The 19,608-nt window shown below is 31.4% G+C and overlaps 1 protein-coding gene and 1 long non-coding RNA gene across 2 annotated transcripts; one reads left to right on the top strand and one right to left on the bottom strand.

Annotated features, from left to right (window-relative positions):
• Positions 1-2,466: 2,466 nt before the first annotated feature.
• On the bottom strand, positions 2,467-9,274 carry LOC114186452 (cationic amino acid transporter 4, vacuolar-like). The gene is made up of 14 exons (XM_028074442.1): positions 8,905-9,274; positions 7,990-8,191; positions 7,617-7,701; positions 6,488-6,628; positions 6,281-6,399; positions 6,111-6,207; positions 5,440-5,612; positions 5,287-5,353; positions 4,543-4,701; positions 4,177-4,438; positions 3,442-3,550; positions 3,139-3,251; positions 2,930-3,005; positions 2,467-2,840 (listed from the first exon to the last, which is right to left on the bottom strand). Exons 1-14 carry the CDS (start codon positions 9,065-9,067, stop codon positions 2,684-2,686), a joined length of 1,923 nt encoding a protein of 640 aa, XP_027930243.1. The 5' UTR covers positions 9,068-9,274; the 3' UTR covers positions 2,467-2,683.
• A 9,099-nt stretch (positions 9,275-18,373) lies between these two features.
• On the top strand, positions 18,374-19,378 carry LOC114194037. The gene is made up of 2 exons (XR_003606339.1): positions 18,374-18,912; positions 18,998-19,378. It is a non-coding gene; the product is annotated as an uncharacterized LOC114194037 (long non-coding RNA).
• Positions 19,379-19,608: the final 230 nt, after the last annotated feature.

The following is a 19,608-nucleotide window of genomic DNA, read 5'->3' as shown; positions in this document are numbered from 1 at the left end:
AATTATATATATATATATATATATATATATAATGATATTTAGGAATAATATATGATAATTCACTACAAGAAAAACATGAAATGGTGACTGATTTAGTCAGTAACCCATATCAGTCACTATTTTTCGTCATTGGTGGTAGTAGTTGATTTATTGTCTGAATCAATGACTAAATTAGTGACCGATTCAATGATCGAATCGGTACTTGATTTAGTGACCAATTTAATTACTAATTTATTTGTAATTTAATGACAAATTTTTTTGATATTTCTATTTATTTTTAACCACTTCAAACATAATTTAATAATTAGTTCTCTAAGGTTTTTTTCATTTTATCATACCTTAATTATACATTTGATTTCCTTTGTGCGATTTCTTTCGATAGTCTCTCAAATTATTTCTAAAACACACATTTGTTAGTTTTTTAATATGTTTATTTATTATTTATTTTTCATCATGTAGAATAATATTTCGATATATTCTATCTAATTATTTGTTATTTTATAACTCACTATTAATCATACTGTAATTTTTTTCACTTTAATTGTATAAATAACTTTTATTTACTACAATATAAAAATTTAATGTAATTTATATGAATATTTTTTTGTCACTATCCAACATATATTGAAGTTCAAAAGATACAAAATCCATGTCAAAATTTTATTATTATGTTTATTATTTGTTCTTTGTGTCATTTTGATCAAGTGATGTATTATAACTTTTATTAGTGTATAAAAAAGAGATTCATTATAATTTAAAAAATTGAAGTAAACAAACATTTAAAATATTTTTTAATTTGAATATTTGTTTTTCTTTTATTATTTGTTCTTTGTGTCATTTTGATCAAGTGCTATATTATAACTTTTATTAGTGTATAAAAAAGAGATTCATTAGAATTTAAAAAATTGAAGTAAACAAACATTTAAAATATATTTTAATTTGAATATTTGTTTTCCTTTTATATTTTTTTGAAATATTTTTTAATTTTATCAACTAAGTTCATCAATGTTGTAGTTCACAAATTTAATAAATGTCTTGGTTCACATGAAATTTTATTTGGTATTCTAATATAAAATGTAAACAATTATAATTTATTTTAAGGTATTTGGTATCGAAGAAAATCCTCATTGAATATTTCATAATATTATGTTTTCTTTACCGTAATTTTTTTTTCTTTTATAAAAATTAATATTGAAGTAGTTAGAACATAGGTACGGGTATGAGTACGAGATTATACCCGTTGCCCGATGGAGATGGGGATGGAAAAAAAGTTTGATATCTGTTGGGTTTGGGTATGGGGATGAATTTTTTATGCGGGGATGAGTATGGGATAGTGAAATCCGTCCCCGCCCCGTTGTCATCCCTAGTGACACGGTATCGCCACATGGCGAGGTATTTGTCAAGTGTCATTGTCTTGATCTCAACTTAGTCCTCATATATGTCTATTTGTTTTAATTTAGTACCCATATATGTTTATTTATTTTCATTTAGTACCCACTCTATTCGTTTCAATTTTGGCTGAATATTTTTTTACAAAATAGAGAAATATTGTGTTTCCCTTAAGACCAAATTTATTATTTATATAAATGTTATATTTATATTTGTTATTAAAAATGACTTAGAGTAAACTTTTTATATTTAAGATTACATTTAATCATGACTTTATCTAATCGAATAATTGATGTCACGTGTACATATTTACTTCAAAGATGTTTTTTGTATAACCTTTTAGGAATAACGAAGGAAATATTTTGAGAATATTTAGATTTTAAAATAATTATTAACGTGAAGAAAAAACAAGTCGTTATTTATTTTTATTTTCTTTTATAAAGTTGAATAGAATATGGATTGTGAAATATGAAAAATCGAGAAGACATAAGAAAACATCATGTTTCTAAAAAGACTTATTTCAATTGGAAGACTTATTTCAAAAGCTATGCTCGATCAAGTTCAAATAACCTCGACAAAATTGGTGCGACAAAATTTCTAAAAAGAAGATTAACAAAACAATTAATGAAAAAATTAAATCAATGACAATTACAAAAATAACAAGTTTTTCAAGAAATCATAACACGTCCAAGACAATTATCAAAATTTTGATTGCAATATTAGTTTGACAAAAGTTTTAGAATTTTCAAATTTTAACTGTCAATATATATATATATATATATATATATATATATATATATATATATATATATATATAAAATAGGATTATCAACTTTTTTTTGACAAAAACATTTATAAAATTTACTTTTCTTAAAAAAAGAACCTCAGTTCTATAACTATTAATAGAACAAAGTATCTTACAATTTACAGCAACCATTCTTTCATAACTCCACATATACTTAATTTGTAGCAAGAATATGCAGCTCAAACCAGTTAATTGCGCAACCTTTTTCTAGAATTAAGAAAAAGTCCAAACCCAAAAAAAAAATTCAGAACATGTAAAATTGCAAAAAGAAATGGAAAAGGAGCTTTAGTTCCTTACTTCGTGAAATATGAGATCACTTGTTTAAATAAACAATTCAATAATCATCATCCTTCTGATAGTGCAAACAAAGTTTGGATTTCAGACTACGATATTTACAAAGTGGTGTAAGCCATGCAAAGTAAGATTAGAATAATGTAACAAATTGGTGCAAGCCATGGAATGTGGTAACTTGGTATCTCCCTGCAAACACTAAGCAATATGAATTGCTTGAGAACGATGGATTTCATCAGCATACGCTGAGGGAACATAGATTGCATGTAAAAGTGAGCTATGAGTGCGGCCATAGAACAAGTATATGAGTACTCCTATTAACAACCATACAGAAACTCGTAGCCATGTATCAACTCTGAAATGCAAACACATGAATGGTTAGATTGTGGTATTGGTGTATGCATGCAACGAAACAAGAGGCATGATTGTGAAGAGCTTTCTCACCCAAGGTCAATTAATAAGTAGGTGTTTATAAGAATACATGCACTAGGCAAGAATGGAACAAATGGGCAAGCAAAACCTGAAAATAAAAAAATACAAGTTATCAAAACCATTGTCAGATTTTATCCAATCTTGTTGTATTGAGTTTAGACCAATTCATCAAAGTTTGGTAGGTTTGGATGGTTAGACTTGTATATGTATTACACACATACCTCCTGAGTGTCCAAAGCTGTGGCTTCTATCATCTTGCTTTATGCAGGCCAGTACAATTACACTGCACAGAAGAACAACACCACCCATTCCACAAACCGTTATCTGCAAAATCCTGCATATGTATCACCAAAAGAGAACAGAAGTGATCATAAAGCACAAGTCATGAATCAAATTGTTAACTCAAATGTTTTTCTTGTTTGCGAAACGTATATATAGTATTCAGTAGAAAAGCATTCCTATAAACAAATACTATATGTGCAGTATAACTTCAACATTAATGAGGATTGTCAAAGTTGACAGACCTGGAAGACCAGTCAGCTGAAGCAGCACTGGTAACAATTAGAATCCCTATACATAGAAAGGCTATGGTCCATGCAGCAAGTTTTCGCCTAGATTTCTCATTCTGTTCATCTGTAAAACAACTCAGAAACCTAAGTTTGTTAATTTACTTAGGCACATCAATAGAAAATGGAGGCAAAGGTTGATACAAAGAATATTTATTACTAAGATTGAAACTGAACACAACTTAGGTGCTGGTTTTGAAGTGGTTAGTTTTGGTGCTGTTTTCCAATCAGAATTAGATTTTCACTTCGATAATCAATCTTGGCCTTTAAAGTCACCTTCATTACACTGATTAGTAAGATGAAACTAATTTTGATCAGAAAATAACACTAAAAGTACCTAAGGAATTAAAGTTTTGCCCATCTCTGAAATTCAGATTGAAGATGTAGAATGGAAGTGCTTAAAAAAGAGAGCAGATACAAAAAAAAAAAAAAAAAAAAAAAACTTCAACATGAGTTTTAGGCTCTTCATTGACCTTTGAAGTTACTCTTTTGAGCCAATTAGCAGATCTCCATCAACTTGGGTGGTCCACGGTTACAAACAATAATTGCATCAAAATCAAATAGTTCATGAATATGGCTAGATTATTTCTGTCAACATAGCCAATCCCAGTTTACAGAAATCATAAACTGGTAAAGGGTGCCCTTCTATATATATATATATGCAAAAGAACTGAAGATTCAAACAACAGTTACCTTTGGTAACTTCTTTTATGATTAAAGGGTGTTTAAGTAGAGCCTCTGACTTGTCATGTAGATGGCTATCCTCACAATAAACAGCAGGATCTACAGGACTTATCTCCATATCTTCCCCAATATGACCACCAGAATGTCCCAATAATTGATCAACTGATGATAGAAGTGAAGACGGAATGGGTACTTCATCAGGTGGAACATATCTGATTATCAAAACTGAAACTGCAACTGTGGTAAAGGCAAGCAATGTTCCCACACTAACCTGCATTTCAAAGCAATGAATAAATCAGACAATTCATGTTTACAATTTTCTAAGAAAGATACGTCTCTAGTTTTTGTCTCAATATTTTGTAACACTTAACTCACCATCCCTGCTAATTGGGAAACATCCATAAAGAATGCAAGAGTAGCTGCAAAGACACCAGTGACAATGGTACTTTTCAAAGGAATCTGTGTGCCTTTATGGATGTCTGAGAAGAAAGGAGGCAATAAACCATCCCTAGCCATAGCCATAAAGACACGTGGCTGAAAAAAAATAAGATATATTTAACTTGTGCAAGAGACATAATTTATAATAACTATTATATGTGTAGCATTTCTAATTCATATATATATGTATATAGTACACGATATTCAAGACTCAATTAAAAGATACCTCTATTAGTTGCTATACATGCTAACATTTGTAAAAGCAGAAAAAACTATACATAAAATAAAGCTGTGGTAACACACACCATGTTTATGGAAGTCATACAATTTGTACCAAAGACTAACTCTAAGAAACAACTAAAAAGAGACAGAAAGATACGTTTAAACTAGTAGCAATATAGATGAAATGCATTTGAATTGAACCATGATTTTGCAAGTGTACTAAGAATCTCAGTTCCCGACTTCCCGATACAGCATTTCATCTCTTATTTGACCAAAATATGCAGGATGCGCATAATGACAACAAAATAATTGAGTGACAAATTAGGGCTTAAATGAAGTTGAAAAGTAACTTTAGTGGTCGTGAAAAATCAAAACCAAAATCTAACAATCATAACAAAGGAAAATGATCAACAGAGATGCTAAAAGAATAAATGAAATCTTGAGCACTTGTTTATGTACCTGAGGAAGAACAGAACCCAGCAGACTGGAAAAAAGAGCAGTAACAGCTCCAGTTGTTATTATATACCTGTCAGAGGTAAAAGGAAGCTTGAAGCATAATATTCATGAGACATGTACTCTAACAAGTAAATAGTGTGCCTCAGCAAACCTTACACTGCCCACTCCATCCCATAACTAGAAAATGCTGAAGAGATTGGGGTATCAGGGTTCAACTCATAATATGGTACTAAACCAACAATAACTGCAGCTACAAGCATATACAGAAGGCAACATATAGTTAACGCAGTTGATATGCCAATTGGCAGGTCTCGTTGAGGATTTTTCACCTGCAAGACAATATAACAAAATTCATTGACATAATAATCTTCAAGTGAATATTGTTAATCACAATACCAAAATCCAAAGGCAATGATAGATTTTAGATACTCAAACTACCAGACAGAAATATTGATATAGCCAGCCATAAAACATGAAAATAACTAGTTATAGATCTTCTACAAATACTTTTATTTCCATTTTTTTTTTGTTCCTTAGAGAGACCAACAATTACCCATTCACAAGCTTATATATCAACTTTCAGAAGCAAATAAATGATAAAGAAATGTCAATCACCACTATTTAATAGAATCTGACAGCTTTAAGGAAATACTCCAGATCCTAAAACTGATTAGAGTAGGATTTACGGTAAAAGTGAGGTTTTTATTCAAAATATTAGATGAGTTCTTCAACAAAGAACAATGCATGTGTGCTAATTTGATGTGCCTTGCATTTAGGTTCTGCCAACACATGACTTTAAAAGGTTAGTTCCCCAAGTGAATTCTTACCTCTTCAGCTGTGCTGCTCACAGAATCAAAACCAATGTATGAAAAGAAAACTATTGCAGACCCAGCAAACATCCCGTTCACTCCATAAGGAAAATACCTGATATGAAAGAGAAATTTCAGTGATATATAGACCATGAGCTGAATAAAGCAGAAACAAACACACCCATTACCCGCTGGAGAGTTCATATCCAACCCATCCAGACTTGAAACCTAGATATCCACCGACTAAAATGATGAAAAGCATGACACCAACATTTACTGTTGTTACAATAGATTGTGCCATTGAACTCTGAAACATTAATGTTATACAAAATAGGTAAGTGAAAAAAAAAAAAAAAAATTCTGTTTGTGTATATATTTTATATGGAAAACCATACCTCCTTGATTCCAAGGCACAGGAGTACGGTAACAAGAAGAATTAATGCAGCTGCACATGGATCAACTACAATTCCAAGACCTGGTAATGTGTGTCGAGCCAAAAATAAAGGTAGGTTTTCCTCTCCACCAAAAAACAAGGCCTAAAATCAGCAGTGACAGAATTAATACGAAAAACGAAATTGTAGAGTATGTTGCAGTTGTTGGATACAGTAAATACGATACCAATTAGAAAAAAAGAAAGTAATATTCCTAGGGAAAAAAACGGTCTACTCATATCGTCTACTTAGATGGTCTACTGCATATAAAAAAAGGACAGTCTAATACAAGTTTGACGATCTAGGAACCTTTTATACAAGATTTTTCCTGAGCCAATTCTTCACAACAATGACAAGGAAGCATAGCTGGGTGTGATTGCAAGCAGACCAAAATACAAAAAAGAAGAAAGATGACAACAATAAAATGAATAAAGAAAGAGATCTCGTATGTGCAACCTTTGGTTTAAACCACTAAAACACTGCATCCATACAGCTTATCCTCAGAGGTAACTAGTTCTCTAACATAGTATCACAGTTGACTAAGTGGATCTGGGTTCAAACTTTAAACCTCAGCTTCCCCCTACTACAGGTTCTCACTGTTAAAATAAAATTCCAGAATGAATAAATGATAGAACTTTTTGTCCACTGTTGCTATCCAGTGAAGTTTTGTGGAAGAACTGATATAAGCTGTGCTTGGAATTCCCTCAACAACATAAAATGTTAATATGACCACCACATCATTTGACAAAAGCTCACCTGATTTCATTTCGTTATTCACTGAACGTATAACATAAACATTTACCGTGGTAGCACCATGTTTGTTCTTCCTCAGAATTTCCCCTTCTAAAACTTTACTAAGATCATGGGTGAAAACTCCAAGCAGATCACAAAATAAGTTTGTAATCAAGTACACCAAGTGTTAAAATACATTCACGAATCAGGATAACCATGTTATCCAATTTGTGATTCCAGATTACCTAAGACTTGTACGTTTTCAACTACATCTTTAGTACATTCCTAATTACAATGATGCCATGAACATAAAAAGAAACAAAGTTTAGAGTTTAAAAAATGGGAAAACAGTATAACACACCAGATTTGGTGTTATGCCACGAGCAACCGCAGAAGCACCAATTGTATATTCTAGAATCAGAGACCAACCGACCAACCAAGCCACCCTGAGATCAATAGCAATGTTTAAATCATGAATTCACTAACAATAACGAGAAGTAAACAAGGCCTAATCATTCACAGTATCAGTTGATAAATTCACATAATATGTTTTCAGCACACATGAGTAGATTGCTTAACCATTAAACCTAATGTTGGCAGCAGTAGAGCACTACATAGTTCTGTAAAGTGTTAATGTTGATAACTTCACAAAATATTTCTTCAGCACACGTGAGTAGTTCAATTAACAATTATACCTAAACTTTTGTTCCAAAATGAACAAAGCTGTAACTTACCCTTCTCCAATGCATATGTATGTATAATGATAAGCACTGCCTGCAGATGGGCACCTACATGCAAGCTCTGCATAGCAAAAGGCTGACAGTCCAGCAGCTATTCCTGCAATGAGAAGTGATATCACAAGTGCTGGTCCTGCTTGCTCCCTGGCAACAGTTCCAATGAGAATATACACTCCAGCTCCAATGGTAGCTCCAACCCCTGGTTTTAAATAATGATCAGCTACCGTTAGCATCGTAAATGTTTGGTTTGCTACAAAGAATCTAAAGCAAGCATACACCAGAGAAAACATAAATTAAAAGTGACAACTGCACATATCATCATAACTCCACAACTTTTCTTGATAATTACAAAAAATAAAGTAAATGAGCAATTTTATCCTTAAATTGTAACCCTCTGTACCAAATGGTCGTCAACATAAGAAGAAGAAGAAGAAAAAAAAAAACTATTCAAGCAGTCCTAGAAGTATTCGAAATCGTGCAAAGTGGTCCTCCAAATACTTTAAAACTCTTCAAATTGATTGCTATATTTTAGAGAAATACATCAACATAAGGATAAACGTGACAGATATTCAATATTTCAAGTAGTACTTAAATACTTTAGACACTATTTAAGAGAAAGGACAGTATGATAACTAAATTAATGGTTTATTCACCAAAGTCCAGTAAGGTTATAGAAAATCCAAATGAAAATCAGTATGAAGCGGAAATTGAGTTTTCAAAATGGCTTGCTTTGCTACATTAACTTTGAAAAGAAAAGCAAAAAAAAAAAGGATGAAAGCAAAACCACTCGTTCCTAAGTCATAAAAGACATAAGCACTCTACAACATCATATTCTCCGAATGTCCTTTTACTGAATTTATCAATCACAACCATTCGTCTAATTTTCTTTCTTCCTTCTACGACAGTAGTTACCAATTCCAACGAGATCAACAGCAGATAACTTCCTTGCCAATTGAGCACGTCTCCTGGCGTGAACAGAATCAACTTGCTTCCTCCTAATCAAGCTTCCAAAACCCCTAAACCATTTTCCTCCTCCTCCCAAACCAACACCACAATTTTCATTCCTCACGATCATTATCCAAAACCAGTGCAAGTATTATCAGGTATTGATACCACTTTGGGCCAAATTTATTTTGCAGAAAGGAGAAAACTTCGATGAACCCCAAAAATCTTTTGCCCGGAATAAAACCACCCTTTTGCTTCTACATAGAGAAAGAGAGAAGACTGAAGAGAAACGAAAGAGTAGCAGCGCTTCCGTGCGAAACTTTTAATATTATGATATGATTATACGAATATTATATGATGAATTATGTGATTGCGTTGTGTATATCATCTATTATACACTATTTATTAAATATTAAATTAAAACGCTGCATCCATAAATTTTTTGTCCCATCTGAATTTACCTTCAGCTCTTTTCAGTTCAGATAACTACGCAATTATTGAGGATAACAATTTGTAACTTAAAAATATTTACAGTAAGATTTGAATAAACAAGAGAATGAAAATTCATTATTCTTTAGAAAACTTCTTAAAAATTATATATATATATATATATATATATATATATATATATATATTATTATATGTGTAAACTTTAAATACTCAATTTCTGTCTACATTTCATACTCTCCGTATATTTTATTAAGCTGTAAATTGATATATATATATATATATATATATATATATAGAGAAAGAAATTGAGTAAAAGTTGATGCTATAAAGTAAGTCAATTACAACCTATGATATTTATAAAAACAAAAATATATGAATGAATTTTTAAAAAAATAATCGATTGAGTATAATAAATATTGATAAAATTTATTTTTAGTAAAATAAAATAAATTATAGAATTAATACAAAATTTTAATAATGTTGATTTTTTTTATATGTTTGATATTTATAATTTTTTATACATGTATTCATTAAAACAATTAATGTTAATGTATAATTATGATTGAAAAAAATACTAAAAGCCTTAAATTTACAAAAAAGAAATAATGAATTTAAATGTTAATTATATATGAATATTAATTTTTCTTTTAATAAGTTCATAAGAATTCTTAAAACTCAAACTAAACACATATTCAGTCATTTTAACCATTAATAGAATTATACAAAAAATAACGAAATTATATTATTTTTACTAATATTATAATTTTTTCTTATTATATTAAAATAAATTATGATGTTATTTGTTATATTAAATTTACTTCTTATGTAATTTTTTATAATAACTATTTTAATAATCTTTCGTTGACAATTAAACTCAACATTTATTTCTGGAATGCATTGTCAGCAATCTTATCTTAAGTACTTCCTGTGCCGAAGAAAGGTTGGTATTAGATTCTCTGAGTAGAATTAGTTGTTTAGAATGTGGTTTGTTTATTTATTTAAACGAGTAATTTTAGCTGACTTAAAAGCATAATGTCAAATTATGTTCTTGTTATTAAATTTGATATGAGAATATCAAATTTATACCTATATTTTTCTTTGTATCAATTAAACTTTATTTTAAGAAATTGAATATAATTAAGTCATTTTAAATATTTATATTAATAATGTTAAATATGTGTTATGTGTTAGTTTGTTATTTTCATTTAATTATTTTTTAACTTTTAAAATAAAATTTACATGATAATGATAATAACGGTTGTATATGTTAGTGACATGTCATGTCAAGTATTATTATCTTATCTCGATTAGGCAGCTGAATTTGTTATTTTAATTTTCACCTTTTTTTAAAGTAATTTATTTCGCTTTTAAATTAATATCAATTTTGATTTTTATATAGACGTTATAACATTTTTTCTAAAATTAGTATTTTTATTGTATATTTTTAGTGAGATTAAATTTATTTAAATTTATATTTTATAATGAAATTTATTTAATTTTTTTTTAAAATTTATATTATAAAATTAAACTTTATTTTAAAAAAATTTAAAATTTATATTTTACATTGATATTTTATTATATCATATTTTAATATTATTTTTTTATTTAAATTTATAGTTTAAATAATTTTATATTTTTAAAATGTGTAAAATTGAATAATTTATTTATCAATGTTAGAGTTGGTTTAAAAATAAAAATTTTATAAACTTAAATCTAAAATTTTTTAAAATAATTTTATAACAATTTAAAATAAATAGATTTAAAATTTTAAACAATTTTACATAAAGTGCAATGTAAAATATAAATTTAAATAAACGTAATGTTCTTAAAAATATTTAATAAAAAAGTAAGTTTTAATAATAAAAATTAAATTTGGTCTTAATTTGGAAGGATAAAATTCTTCTATATAAAAAACATGACAATGAATTGAATCAAAATAACAAACTAAAAAAAAATTAAAATTAAGACGGTGATACTTGGTGTGATAGTGACGCATTACACTACCACGTGACAATTTAAAAAAAAAAACAAAAAATCACGAACTAAAAACTGATATGTGACACATCTTTAATATTGTTAGTACAGTAGTAGTAACAACGGTAAGAGTCTAATTGCATCAAATTTTCAAAAATAGAAATCTAATTAAGAAAAATAAAAATACAAAGACCACTTTGAGATTTTTTTCATCAAAAAAATAGAACAATGATAAGGATAATGATATTTTGACCAACTTTTTTTAACCTACTTTTAACCCACTACTCCAATCACCTTTCAATTATCTATTTTAATTTGTTTTAGTGGTGTGATGTGATAATTTAAGGGTGATTGGAGTGGTGAGTTAAAAGTGTGTCCAAAAAATTTGGTCAAAATATCATTATCCGATAGTAGTGGGTTAAAAGTGGTGTGATGTGATAATTTAAGAGTGATTAGAGTGGTGAGTTAAGAGTTAGTAAAAAAAAGTTGGTCAAAATATCATTATTCGATAGTAGTAGGTTAAAAGTGAATCAAAATATCATTATATATTACTTATTTGTAAACCGAAAGTTTTTATTAGAATAAGTTTTCAAAATTTTTAAAAAATTTGTGCTAAAACTAAAGTAAAAATCAAATAAAGAATAGTTACTCTTTCTTTTTAATAAACAAGACATTAAAATAAAGAAGAAACCAAATTGAGCCAACAATAGCGGTGGGATTTTTTTTAAGAAGATTTATGAAAATTCTTATAAAATATAAATTTTACCGTTTAAAATTGAGTAATTGATATTTATACTAATATCTATAACAATATATAAATGGATTCCCCTTTTCGTGTCCAATTTCAAAATACTAATTTTACCCTTTAAATATAATAATTTATTAAATTTTTAAAAATTGACAGTTATTTTTACAAGATTTTTATAAAATGGCGATCTCTGTTTCTTCTCTTCTTCTTTATTTATCAATGGTTATTCTTTCATCTATTCTGATATATTTCACTTTATTTTTAATAAATATAATTTTAGTTTATATATTAACTTAATAACATTACAACTTTATCACCTACTAATATAATATCACGCATATTTAAAAAATGCATACACATAGGCGCGATAGTGCCTGTATTTATGCTTGTAATATATAAAGAGTTTCTCATTTTTTTTTACATATTTCGTTTTGAATTTTATCTTCATATATCCTTTTTAAGTGATTTTTTTAATTTAATTTTTTTATTGACTGGCTTTTAAATCATATTTTAAATCTAAAATAAGTTTTTATATGTAAAATTGTAGAAATTATTTATATTTTTTAACAATTATAATAATAATAACTTTATTATTGTTTATAATTAAAAAAATAGTCACATGTGTACTATGGCATGAGCAACGTTTTTCTCCTCCTAGGGCACAAGCCACAACTACTTCGTCTTTCTCTTACTAGGGCACGAAATTGAAATAAAAAAGCAACAATCGTTTTACTAATTATGAAATCAACACAGTTTGTTGATGAAATCAACAGACAAAAATGAAATTGAAAGCAAAAAGATGATAAAATGAGTGGTTGGAATCTTGAGCGGTGACAAAGAGAAAGAGGAACCATGAAAGAGAGAGAGAGAAAGAAAAAGTTTAGCCAAATAAATGTTAAGATATGTCAAATATTGTATTAGCAAATATTATGTAATCAAATATTCTGTTAGTTGTAATTTAGGCATTATTACCTTTGTGAGCAAATATATGCAGTTGTCATTCCTTTAATAGATGAGGAATTATAACATCCTTGTATGTATATATATGGTACCTGTGAGAACCCCTCTTTGTTTTTTTTCTTATCCATGAACCCTCTCTCTCTGCTACCAACTTCACAGAAACAACATTTCACTCTCACCTTGCACTCTTCTCCCTCTCTATTTTCTCTGCCTTCTCTCTACCAGAAAAGATTCTGAATTCTCATCCAAAAAGTATGAATCATTCTCTTCTGTTACAGAAATCAGACCTGAGGCTAGTTCAGGACCACTTCCTCAAGCTGAGTCTCCCCTCCCTACGCGTAAGTCAATCTCAATTTCTCCCTTGCCTTCCAATTTTCGAATTTTGGGTACTTCCATCTTTCTGGGTTGAGTTAGGGCCTGTTCTTACACTTGACATTTGTAATTCAGTACCTTAGGTTGTAAGATTGAGGTGCCCCTTGTTGAAAGAGTTCTTGCTTGTGGTAACTGCAAAGGTAAGGGAAGCTAACTGTCTTTCTTCTTATTTCAGTTCGTGAACCATGTTTGATGAGTTTGATTGAAGCATTGTGTGCTAAATTGATGTTTGAAACACATGTGTGATTGCTTGATTGATTTTTTCCATGGATTCTAGGCTTCTGCATGTGGGAACAGTAGAGTAATCTGGTATTTTTGCCTAGGCGAGTGGCTCTCGCCCAAGCGAAAACACCAGAAAACCCACCCATGTTCTTGCGCGAAGCCTCGTCTAGGCGAGTTGAGGTCGCTTAAGCGAGAGACACTCTCGTCTAAGCGAACCAGCTCAGCCTGAGTGAGAGTTCGCCCAGATTTTATTTTTGGCCATTGTTAGAGCCTCGCTCAGGCGAGATTGACTCGCCTCAGCGAGATAGCCTCTTGCTTGGGCTAGATTGTCTAGCTTGAGCGAGAGCTACTGTAGTGAGGTGCTTGATGTTCTGTTTTAAAGGGTGAAATTATATGTTTAAAAGTGATTTGTGCAATTAGTCTCCTATATGTTTGGAATGTTGTTGCTAATATTGAGTATGGTGAAATTGGATGAATATGAATTATGAGAAGTTGTAGTTGAAATAGAATTTCAAGGGAAATTCAGAAGAGAATGTTAGTGTGTGTAAGGATGTGAGGAATCCGTATTGGTTGGTATCCTGAAACTCAAATAATCATTCACGCTCAGATAGAGCAGAATGGATTATGTCGTGAGGAGTAGCAGGAGGTCCTAGTCTTTAGACTTGATCAAGTCTTAGACGCGAAAGGGACTTACCCTGGGAGTGGTTGGGTGATAACCCCTTGTGGCCAAACTCTGTAGAGTTTGGGAACCTGCACAAGTGCAAGCCACCAAGAGCTCCAATGTCGCTTACACAATTCAGATATCGAGTCTAGAATTATACAATTAAGTTATGTTTTATGAATGATATTTATATTGTGAACTGCATAATCTTTCTCTTATTTCAGTTAGCTTGTCCTTCTTGTTTATGTTTATTTTCCTTATGTGTTCTCCTTGCAATGATCACCTACGGTTGGTGTGAGCAAAGTCGAATCCAGATGAAGACATCCCTCTCCTGGACAGGAGTTGATCTTTTGCTTGGATATTCTGTGGTAGTTTTTGGGTTAGATGCTATGGAGTTTTGAGATGTATAGATTATCCTTTCTTGTATACCTATACTTGCCATCAGGGATTTATATGGTTATTTTTGGATGACTGTATCAACGATATATAACAGTTTATTTCTACTATCTGCTTTGTTTGATCACAATATAACATTTTATTTGGTAGTGTGAAAACTATTAAATGGGATGTTACAATACCCTATTCTTTGAAATAATATATCAAAATTATTCTTTAAATCCTTTTTACATGGTATCAAGAGCCAAAGATCGACATCCTCTACAATATAGGAAGCGATGCTTCTTTATTTGAATATTTCGGATGGCTCCTTCCGATAAAAATCAATCAAAGAAACATGATTTTGGGACTTCCACTGCTACCCATATGCACGAAGCGCTCACCCTTGAACGGCTTGACGGCACCAACTATGTTGAGTGGTCGTTGAACGCACAAAACAAGATTAAAGGCAAAAAACGTTGGGGTTACATCACTGGAACAAAGGTTGAACCAGAAAACAAGAAATATGATGAATATGAAGCATGGGAAGATGAAAATTGTCTAGTCAAGTCTTAGCTTTTGGATTCCATGACGAAAGAAATCAGATCCCTCTTTATTCGCTTAGCTACGACAAAGGACATCTAGGACATTGTGCAGCAAACATACTCAGTCAACCGGGATGTGTCCTGATCATATTAATTATATCGTGAGGTAATATCTACTCAGCAAAATGGAGGATCTGTTATTACATATTTTGGTAAGTTGCAAAGATTATCGTTGGAGTATGATACTATCAGGAATTGTACCATGGAATGTCCTAAAGATGTTGAAAATTATAACAACATGATTAATTATCAACGAGTTTATGTCTTTTTGGCTGGCCTGGATACACATTTGGATGCAGTTCGTGGTCGTATCCTTGCTACTACTCCCCTTCCAAATGTTCAATCAGTTTATGCAACTATTTGTGCCAAGACAAACTGCCAAGAAGCTATGCTTGACAGTGAGTCTACTATGGGGATTGCCTTTGTTGTTAAGAAGTTTCCTAAGAAAGGAATACGCAAGTGTACGCACTGCAATGGGGATAATCATGTCATGGAAACATGTTTTAAACTCCATGGTTTTCCATATTGGCATCCAAAAGGTGAAACTACTCCTAATACCAAGGTAGAAGCTACTCCCAAGAGCCATAGTTCTACTGCTGCCAGATTTGTGGCCAAGTCAGGTATATCTAACTCTGCTCTTAATCTTTCTATTGTTACTAGGGGTAGTGATTGGATAATTAATTCAGGTGTTACTGATCATATGACTTGTGATCCACATAAATTTACTAATTTTCCCCTAATTGTTCTAAAAGTGCTATTATTAATGCCAATGGGGTCTAATCTCTTATTAAAGGTGTATGTACTATATCCCTTTCACCCTCCTTATCAATTCTTGATGTTTTATTTGTTCCTACATTGAACCGTAATATTCTCTTTGTCAGCAAGTTAACCAAATCACATTCTTGTGTTCCCTTATTTCACCCAACCCATTATTTTTTCCATAACATCCATTCCAAGGAGAAGACTAGTAGTGGTAGAGAGAGTGAAGGACTGTATTATCTTGAAAATGTCTCACAACAAACCTATAAAGGAGCGTTGGTTTGTCTTGCGAATGAACACATACAAGATATAAACAAAAAGGAAATTTGGTTATGACATAGAAGATTGGGACATCCCTCTTTTGGTTATCTAAAAAAGTTATTTCCATCACTATTTCATAAATGCAATATTTCTGATTTTATTTGTGAAACTTGTGTAATGGAAAAAATTCATCGTGTTGTGTTTCCTTTAAGCAATAAAAAAATAGATTTTCCTTTTTCATTAATCCACACAGATGTTTGGGACCCTGCCCCACAATCTACACATAATGGAAAAAATGGTTTATCAATTTTGTTCATGATTGTACTTAAGTAACTTGAGTATATTTGCTTAAACATAAAAGTGATGTGTGTAATGTATTTTGTTCCTTCCATCATATGATAATTACTCAATTTAACACATATATTAAGGTCATTCGATCAGACAATAGAAGGGAATATTTTAAGACTAAGTTAATCGAGTTCATGAACTTCAAAGGCATCTTAAATCAAACTATATGTCCTTATTCACCACAACAAAATGGGGTGGCTGAGAGAAAAAATAGACATATATTAAAGGTGATAAGATCACTTTTGATAGATGATAATGTCTCATCTCATTTATGGGGTGAGGTTGTGAGTTCTGCACTTTATTTGATTAATCGAACACCTTCTAGTGTTATTAACTTTCAAAGGCCTTTAGATGTGTTGTCTGTTCATTGTATCCTTCCTTCCATGGTTTCTTTACCACCTCATGCTTTTGTATTTGTTATATATGTTCATTTACACCCATATCAACGTACAAAGCTTGAAGAACGAGCTTTCAAATGTGTTTTTGTTGGATATCGATCAACTAAAAAAGACTATCATGCTTACCATCCACCATCAAAGAAATTTTATATCTCTATGGATGTGACATTTAATGAGCATAGTTTTTTTATGTTGATTCTACACTTCAGGGTGGCAATGAAAGTGAAGTGCATAATCATTATGTTAGTATGTTTGATATCCCAGATGAAAAATTATCAACGTACAAAGCTTGAAGAACGAGCTTTCAAATGTGTTTTTGTTGGGTATCGATCAACTAAAAAAGACTATTGTGTTGACCATCCACCATCAAAGAAATTTTATATCTCTATGGATGTGACATTTAATGAGCATAGCTTTTTTTATGTTGATTCTACACTTCAGGGTGGCAATGAAAGTGAAGTGCATAATCATTATGTTAGTATGTTCGATATCCCAGATAAAAAATTATTATGTAAAGATAAATTATCATGTGAGGATCATTATGCAAGAAGTGTGCCAATCGTAAATATAGAAACTTCTCTGTTGGATAATACAATGTCTTCTGATCCTAACTAATTGGCTCAATCTTCTCCATAGGTTCGGCTTGACTCTTCAAAGGTACCTTTTGATCTTATATCTGATAATACTAATATAGTTGAAACTAATCATGAAATTGATTCTCTTGATCCTACACTTGATAATACTAATTGTCGCAACTGGAATCGTGACGAGAAGACACTAAAAGGGAAAGAAAACTATTTTTTGGTATTTTTAGAAAATAAGTGTCACACAGTGCGAGCGGTCGAACAGACACAATAAAAGAATGAAAGAGAACTTTTTTTTATTTTTTCTATATTTGTAAATTTTATAATTTTTAAATATATTTGTTTTTTTTAATAAAATAAAAATAAATAAATAAATAAATAAATAAAAGGATGAAATTATTTAAGAAGGATAAAAGTAGAAAACAAAACATGAGGGTACATAAGTAATTAATGGGGGTACACAGAGTAAACACAACAACAGGCTCAACAACAATAGACAAAGATACGGGGGTGCAGGATCATCACATGTGAGAGGTGCATGAAGTAAACAGGAGGGGTATGTAAAGTGAGGCGAGGGTGTAAGAAATAAAAAGATGTGGGGTGTGTGCATTAAACAAAGAGGTGCGTTGTGTAAACCTAAATAGATCCAAAACACAAACTGGGGGTGCAAAGATCGAAAGCGGGGTGCGCAAAGTAGAAAGGTTGGCAAGTTCAAAGAAACTCGTGGGTGTGTAAAAAATTAATGTTGGGGGTGCAAAAGAAAACTACGCGGACCTAATTTTCTGTAACCCTAATTAAACTAAAACTAATTAAAAATTAAACCTTCTTCTTCCACGATGCGGCAGCCTCTTCTTCTCGCACCAACACAACTCCAACTCCTGTCACCGTTCGCCCCCATCTCCGCTTCACCACGCCACCGCGCCGCAAACGCAGCTACCTTGTCGGCGACACAAATCGACGCTTGAGACGTCACCATCCCTCTCAGCGGCTCAACCACTTTGTTCTCGCGCACACACCGAACCCCGAGAGGCTGTCTCCCGCTGCAACCAGCCAAAAATGCTACCAGCGACGGCGACGCCACCATAGATCTCGAAGACGAGGGATATGCCACCTTCACTCTCCCTCCTCTCAGGCACGACCTGAACAGCCTCTCCTCCGGCATCCAAGGCCGCTGCCGACAACGCTCAGATCGCCGCGACCCAGATCGCCATCATAGCGCCATTGCCGCTTAAGCTCTGACTCAGCGTTTTCGCCATCGGTGATGGTTTTATCCCCTTCCCACTGTTTTTCGTTTTTTATTTATGCTAGGTTACGATGATAAATTTGGGTGTTCGCTGTATCAGTGGCTCGAGGATGATTTTGTGTCTATTTGGTGATGAAGTAAAAATGGAGATGTTGATGGTTTTATGAATGGGGATCGAAAGTCAAGGTTATGATTAGCAGTTTCTAGAGATGTTTGGTGTATGTTTGTATCTGTGCAGGTGAAATGGTGTTGATGATTCATGGTGATATTGGGTTGGGGTTATGTGTTGTTGACATCGTAAGGACGACTCTCTTTAATATCTTTTCCCCTCCTCCCTCAGAGATGTTACTTTTTCCCCTTTTGTAGTAACGTTTTCTGTGTTTGTTTTTCAATTTGATTCTCCTTTGTGTGGTTCATCATGAATTCCTGATGCCTGTATTTCTTGAGTCATGCGAAAAGTGGAAAGGGGTTTGCTTCCTGCAACATGGCTGCCCTATCTCCTGTCTATCATAGACACCAGCTTTCCATTGATTTATGCAATCTTCTCTCTTATTATTTTTTTAATCTATTTTATTTTTTCCTTAAATAATAAAAAGTAAAAAAGGAATATAAAGAAAATTGTAAATAAAATAAAAATAAATAAAATAAGATTAAATCGAAGAAAATAATAACAATAATAATAAAAAAATAAAATAAAATAAAAATAGAATA

This window comes from Vigna unguiculata, chromosome 1, assembly GCF_004118075.2.
Source record: "Vigna unguiculata cultivar IT97K-499-35 chromosome 1, ASM411807v1, whole genome shotgun sequence".
Taxonomy (NCBI): Eukaryota; Viridiplantae; Streptophyta; class Magnoliopsida; order Fabales; family Fabaceae; genus Vigna; species Vigna unguiculata.
Note: the sequence above shows the minus strand (reverse complement) of the source record. Positions and strands in the feature narration are given on the sequence as shown.

What these genes read in the sequence shown, in the direction of transcription:
- LOC114186452 (XM_028074442.1), bottom strand. Translation starts at nt 9,067, where the DNA reads ATGATCGTGAGGAATGAAAATTGTGGTGTTGGTTTGGGAGGAGGAGGA. An exon ending in TTTCCCAATTAGCAGGGATG is followed by an intron (nt 4,439 to 4,542) that starts GTGAGTTAAGTG and finishes TTTGAAATGCAG; the next exon opens with GTTAGTGTGGGAACATTGCT. An exon ending in CAGCTTTGGACACTCAGGAG is followed by an intron (nt 3,006 to 3,138) that starts GTATGTGTGTAA and finishes TTTTATTTTCAG; the next exon opens with GTTTTGCTTGCCCATTTGTT.